The following is a 7,451-nucleotide window of genomic DNA, read 5'->3' as shown; positions in this document are numbered from 1 at the left end:
ACCAACTTTTAACTTAGGAACACTTTCACAAATTAAAAGTTAAATTCTCGATATAGAAGTCATACTTCTAATTTTTCCATGTGCTTATAAACTCTTTTATAAGCCGTTTAACATATTAAACTAATTTATTTCTGAACGGGATCTAGAAAGCTAGTACTTGTGTCTCGATGGATCATTGATACAACTAGCAGTGTGTTCACATCTAAATGTGATTCAGGACTAAACATGTCTTTATATGAGTATACCCCAATTGATCCATTCTTACTTATCAACTCATTGCTAATAAGAACGTCAGAATTCAAGTCTGATAATACACAACCAATCATGTTAAACGTCTAGCAGCATCGCTTACATGATTTCCTAAGTATCAAATGATTGCGCCTGCAAAAACTATTCCATTATGGTTAGCATACAGTACGGTCCCTTCATCTCATATATCCCGACCGTTCGACAACCATTGGTATATCGAGTGCTGTCAAAGAATCGATACTATGTGTCATTCGTAGTTGCATCGATTGTGTAATCTAAGAAACCCCTTTCTTAATTACCACCAACACTCTGATCACATATTTCAAACTATATACACATGAGATCACATAGGATATCCATACCCGAAGGTAAGCGGTGAATCCTCGACTACAATGCATAGACTCCTATATGTTTCGACAAAACACCCAACCTTGCCACCCGATAACCTCATATGAGTAAGTAAACAAGTCAAAGTTCAATGCTAGCATATATAGTCACAATGTTGTAGAATACAAAGAATGATGTTTATATGGTTAGGCTAAACACAAAAAGAGTAAACGACTAATCTACCCTTGAGAGCTAATCATAATAATATATTCTGACATCCCCTCAAACTCACGATGCTACCGCTAAAAGCATTGAGAGTTTGTCCCGCGTCATAAGGACTAATGGTGTACAACCATAAACTATGACGTTTCCACTTGATAAGTGAGAACTACTTAGAAAGTCCTTTATGGAGAGTTCTTCAGTGCACTCTACAAAGAGCACTTATCTGTATGCTCAGACATCACAATGTCCCTTGCCAACGAAACATGATACTCACAACACAGATACTAGTCTCAAACTCGAGCGTTCTTTATCCTTCTTAGTTACGGCTGAATCGACTAAGAACTATTTAGAATATACAGTATTCCAAATATGAGTTTCATGATACTCATCATATGAGCATCTCATATTCTTTATACTATTTGTATATTAAAGGACTTTATCTATGCAAAAAACATGTGTATACAAATAAAGATGTGCCAAAACAATAATTTCAAATATTATTAAAATAAAGATTGTTTATATATAGAGTTTCAATGTGAACTATCGACCAACACTTGACTCGACGGACACATACTCTAACATATATATATATATATATATATATATATATATATATATATATATATATATATATATATATATATATATATATATAACCGGTCCTCGTATGCAATGACGCCAACGTATGCAATGAATCCAAGCATCAATAGAATTGGTTAAAGTGCCAACGTCAAGATCGTCAACTCCGTCAGAACAAACTTCATCACCAAAATCAAACCTAACCACTTTAATACAAATCAATAAAATACATGAGGAAACACATCAATATTCTTTTACCTAATTTAAATTGAACTATAAAATATAGCAAATAATTCTCTATTATTGCACAGTAGTAAAAAAAAAAAAGAAAAGCAACAACTCATTTATCAACTTTGCAATTTCTGAAATTTGCAAACAAACAATAAAAAAATGAAAACAAAAAATAAGGAAGTTACCTCGCAACATTTATGTTGACCGGGCTCTGATAATCTTTATCAACTGCTATCAATTTGATTATATTTAATTTCAAACAACTGTGAAGGTTTATCATATTTCGGACATCATCATTTTCATTCTAGGTTACTGCAATCTGCTCATGGGGTGCCATGTATTGCAATATCGTTAATTCTGAATTAATAGCCGCATATTTTCGTCCTAAACTCTCGAATATCTCTATCAGAGTTGCGCTATTAGGAATTGAAATCAAATAAAGACCATTGACATAGCGGCAACTTCCAAGAAACGAAAATATTGCGCTCCCAGAACCGACTTCCATCAATATATCGATTGTGGAATATCTAAAATATTAAAATTTGATTATGCCGATTTAGGCGTCAGATAAAATGGACAAAAAAAAAATCAATCCTACAATTTCTTACTTTAAATAAGAACTCAAATAATGGGGATAAATGAATTATATAAAATAAAATCATAACCTAACCAAAATTGCCTTTGTGCTTAAACAATATGAATCATAAATTTATCTACTCACATCATATTTCAACAAAATCATCCAAAATTTTTGGTACTCATTTCAGAAATACAGGGATAAAATTAATGTCCGTATTCAGTAAAAAAATAAAATTCAATTTCACAACACTGGGATAAAATTCAATTTCAAGATAAGACACCAATATTAATTAACAGAAAAAACCTAAATTGGATTTATTCAAGCATATTATGTTGTTCAACCTTATTCGTGCAAATGGTGTTTGTCTGAGGAATTCTCTGCCCTAAATTCAAGATTATGTCCGCAAATCGTAGTCCTAAACTTTGCTCCACGCCATCTTCAACTATTTCAATTATGCTATCTTTTAGGGTGCCGATTGTTCATTCCGCAAATGACAATCCTATTACGAACATACAACGTCATAAACACATTTGTGTATCCGAAATGAGATTGAAGAAAATTAAAAGTTCTTACGCACAAAAACAATTGCACCCACATAAATGATCACAAATAAACTACAATTGAAATGTGTACCCTTTAATCACCCTTTATTAATTTTATATGGTGGTAGTTCCACGCAAATCCGAAAATGAACGCCTGTTTTCTGCTCCTCACAGAAAAATGAACGTAAATCCGAAAATGAACGCTGCTTCAACCCAAAAATTTCTTCCACCCAGAAACTCTGGTTTTGGAAATGTTTGCAGCGACAGGAGGGCAATGGAAGCTGGTTTGCCCTGGTTGGGAATCGGCTTTGCTGGGAAATTTCTCGCTCGATTGTGCAGATTCACGATTTTAGTCAACGGATTTGTTGGCAGAGTGGGTTAATTAGACCAGAGAAAAAACGGTAAAATCTGCCAATGGAGAATGGGATAGGGTTTCATACATAATGGCTAGTAGGAAATCAAAGAAAAATAAAGTGGTTGATCGCACAGAAGACAAGAGGGTGGGAAGCGGGAAGGAGAGCAGAAGATGAACATCACAATAATAGGGATCTTACAATTTTTTATTCATTAGAAAAGGGTAAATATGTAAAATTAGGTGACCCATGTAGTAAAAAGAAAGTTTGATTTTGGTCAGGTACTAAAACATAAGAAATAACTAGTGGGTACTGAATCATAACAAAATCAAAGACAGATGCATTTTTCTACAATTTACCGATTTATCTTCCATATATATAATATTAAAATCGATACTGATATTGTACTTTTCTCTCTAAAAGTTTATATATATGCAACTGTTTATTATAACTTTTTCCTGATATGACGTCACACCAATTGTTGATATCATTAAAATTTCTAATAATAGTGAGCTCTATAATATGTGGGAAGGCATTACAGGTAGGTAGGGTTTCCTATATAAATTGATTTGGCTTTCCAGTTTGGCCCTTTCTGCACATGTGCGTTGGGTTCTGCACACTGCTTTTCATGTTCTTCGAGGTTCCACTGTTCTTTTCACCACACACATTTTCAACTTTCACCTCCTGCATGCTTCAAATTTTCATATTTAGAAAATTAAATTTTTATAACTAATTTCTGGAAAATCATAATATGTAAGATTGCTTTGTTTGTTTTTTTTTTAATTTAAAAAAAATATAAGGATAATATAATAATCTAATGTTTGTGTTTGATTTGTTTAACGATATTGGATACTTTGAAACATGTTGACGTGTGATATCTGACACACTCGTAAAATTTATGAAATATTTAAATCTATGACAGCAATTTCGGGTAAATTTCCACCCTCTGACTCTAGATTTTAACTGTATAAGTTGGGAAATGTTATTTAATTTATAATTTGAGATAAAAATAACTGAAAGACATCAGTTGATACTCAATGGCGGATCATGTTTTCACTTCTACTCGAGTTAAAATTTTTTAAATATTGGTTGAGCTAATATAGACAAATAGAGTCTCGAGCTATCGGAAAATAAGATAATTTTATGTATAAAAAATATGGGGAAAAACAAGTCGTCCGGGGGCATTGCTCCGCTCGTGTTGATACTCAAGCTTTGAATGTGCCCAGGAGAGGAGATACTCGCCTCAGCATGATACTCAAGCTTATGCTCAAATTCTTATTGAACTATATAAATGATCCCCGAACCCTAATTATAAAAACATCATTTAATTTTATAAAAATAATCTTAAGTTAAATATATAATCGTAAAATAATTAACTTAAAAAACACAATCAAAATAATATCTGAAAAATTAAGAATTTTTTTTAAAAAAGATTAATGAAAGGCATCGATCGTAAGCGCGCATCGTTGAGAAATAGTCGATCGATTGAAGATGATATTCACGTTTATAATCAGAGTTTTGAAGGGAAATGATCGCTTAACCCTACTTAACAAACAACGTTCAATTTTATAAAAACAATTTTTAAATATATAGTGATAAAATAATTAATATAAGATCAATTTAAGTAGTGCAATTTTATTAATAATAAAAATTAAATAAGTAAATAATTAGAACACTTGTACGAGAATAGAAGGGCACAGTAACTGAACAATGTTACTGATCTGAAACTGCTAATTTCGCTGCTAACACTGCCACAGATTCCATCAAATCTCAACCCCAAGAACTAAAGATTTAGTAAAATATGCTGACAAGAAGTATGAATAACGGGCTTTCGATCTGTGGGGTGCAATGTTAATTGATTAATCTTCGCCCGGGGGCAGCGGTGGTTGAGGCAGCTGCAGCTGCCGCTTCCGCTTCTTCTTCTCGTAGCTGATTCCTCTGGCTTTCGACTGCAGATCACGAACTTCACGGAGGTAAAGCCTTACAGCTCTTGATCCAAACGGGTTGGTATCCGGCTTGCCGCCGTTTTCCTCGTAGGCAGCGCGGAGACGGCCGATGAGGGCGTCGAGGCTGCCCCAGGCCTGGCGGAGGGGGCAAGGGCAGGGGGCGGGTGGGTTGGGGTGACCGTAGAAGGGGCAGATTGGGGTGTGAACCTTAGTTTTGCCGAACTGGTCGAGGTAGCGGAGGAATTCAAGCACGTGGGCGCCGCTGCAACGGGAGAGAGAGAGCGGGGGGCGGTGGTTTTTCAGGTACTGCCCGAAGGTGTTCCAGTCGCGGCGTTTCTGATTCTCGTAGCGGCTGAGAGTGGAGGCGCCGCCTGATGACGAGGTTCCCGCTGATGAAGAGGTGGTGTTACTGTAGTTTTTCCCCGTGTTGATGCTGCTACTGCTGTTCTTTGAGTCTGCGCTTGCCACTTCAGGAGATTGCGGAGAATCCATAACAAAAAGGTTAAAAAATAATGACAACTGTATAATTTCCAAGAAAATCAAATCAATCTCTCCTGAATTTTGACCGACGAAACCGTGGGTTATGCGCCTAGGGTTAATGGGTTTTAAATCTTGGACAATATTCTTGACTTGATCGTACTGCTTCTTCTCATCTCTAGGCAGCTCAATTATATTACTTTCATTCTTTCGAGGGTTTCAGATTTGCAGAAGTGTGATGAGAAGATAGGAAAGAAGGATGAACTGCAGCTGACTCTATCATGAATCATCAATTTATACACCGCCCTCCAATACTTGATCACGGCTAACAATTTATATATATATATATATACACATATATAATTTATGTGTCAAATCAAATTCCTCAGCATTAAATTCAACAACAGGAGCCAAAAAACGAAAAGGGTAAGCTCGGAAGTGGCATTTCTTGATTGAAATGTGATGAAATCGCCATTTTTGTGAGGAACCGACAGAGACGGAACAAGGGTTTGAGATGTTGAACAGGATATGATAACCGTGAGAGAACAGACGAAAGGATTGACGGATCAACAATAAGTGAAGGTGCGAAAATGGAAAAAAAAAGAAGAAGAAATCCTGTTTGGGGTTTTCTTTCGATAAAATCGAATTAAAGATATATGAGGGAAACAGATTGAAAAGTCTAATGTATTTTGTGGATTTGTCTATCCATTTATAGTGGCAAGAACGACTGAGTGCTGATATTCTTAAAGAAAGCTTTAATGGAGAGACACAGACAGATGGAAGCGAAATTAGTTAATGTTTTAGGGCTCCTTTGGTAATGGAAAGAGAGAGAGAGAGACGCATACTGTAGCTTAATTAGTTTAAGATGGAGCCATCTAATATGAATAAGAAGGCAAAGACTTGTGTTAGTCGGTTTTACGGGTCGTATTTTATGAGACGAATATCTTATTTGGGTCATAAATGAAAAAATATTACTTTTTATACTAAGATTATTACTTCTTATTGTGAATATCAATAGGGTTGACCCGTCTCACAGATAAAGATCCGTGAGACCGTCTCAAAAAAGCCTTACTCGAACCAGAAATAAGGATATTTTTGTAGAGTGAGTCTCATGTGAGACCGTCTCACGGATCCGGTCTCACAGATCATAATCTGTGAGACGGGTCAACCCTACCCATATTCACAATAAAAAGTAATACTCTTAGCATAAAAAATAATACTTTTTCATGGGTGACTCAAATAAGAGATCTGTCTCACAGATACGACCCGTGAGACCGTCTCACACAAGTTTTTGCCATTTTTGTAACATCCATTAAAATGATCATAGTAGTTATTCTAAAAAGTTGACGTATGATATCTGGTATAAATTTTATTAAAAAAAATTATTGGGAGACGGTTTTACGAGTCAATTTTGTGAGACAAATATTTTATTTAGTTCACCCATGAAAAAAAATAACTTTTTTATGTCTAAAATATTACTTTTATTGTAAATATGCATGACTGACCCGTTTCACGAATAAAAATTCGTAAGAACGTGTCACAAGAGAATAATATATCTACTCTAGATTATTTTAATCTTATTACCTAGGGCTATGCTTGAATTGATTGATTGGATTTGATCAAAAAATTGATTAAAATGAAATTATTCGAGAAATTTATATCTTTGATTAATTTGAAGTCTATCACAATTATTAATGAAATTGATTAACTTAATATTGAGCGGATTATAAATCCACTTGAATTTTATTAATACAAACAAGTAAAGGGATTTGAAACCTTCTATAAGTCTAGTACAAATAATTCATCCAATATCAACCTGGGTAATTTGTGGCTTTTACCGATCTATTATTGAATAATAGATATATAAGTTGCATCCACATAATTTCCAAATCTGTTCAAAAAAATATAAATAATTAGCAGTACAATTAGCTTAAATTAAATGCTT

At 34.5% G+C, this 7,451-nt stretch overlaps 1 protein-coding gene across 1 annotated transcript; it reads right to left on the bottom strand.

Annotated features, from left to right (window-relative positions):
• Positions 1-4,693: 4,693 nt before the first annotated feature.
• Positions 4,694-6,362, bottom strand: LOC140833775 (protein LIGHT-DEPENDENT SHORT HYPOCOTYLS 3-like). Its single transcript, XM_073198169.1, has one exon. The coding sequence runs from the start codon at positions 5,519-5,521 to the stop codon at positions 4,943-4,945; it is 579 nt and encodes a 192-aa protein (XP_073054270.1). The 5' UTR covers positions 5,522-6,362; the 3' UTR covers positions 4,694-4,942.
• Positions 6,363-7,451: the final 1,089 nt, after the last annotated feature.

This window comes from Primulina eburnea, chromosome 6 (assembly GCF_022965805.1).
Source record: "Primulina eburnea isolate SZY01 chromosome 6, ASM2296580v1, whole genome shotgun sequence".
In the NCBI taxonomy this organism is placed as follows: domain Eukaryota; kingdom Viridiplantae; phylum Streptophyta; class Magnoliopsida; order Lamiales; family Gesneriaceae; genus Primulina; species Primulina eburnea.
Note: the sequence above shows the minus strand (reverse complement) of the source record. Positions and strands in the feature narration are given on the sequence as shown.

Bases quoted from the DNA above. Each gene is read 5' to 3' on its own strand.
- LOC140833775 (XM_073198169.1), bottom strand. From the start codon at position 5,521: ATGGATTCTCCGCAATCTCCTGAAGTGGCAAGCGCAGACTCAAAGAAC.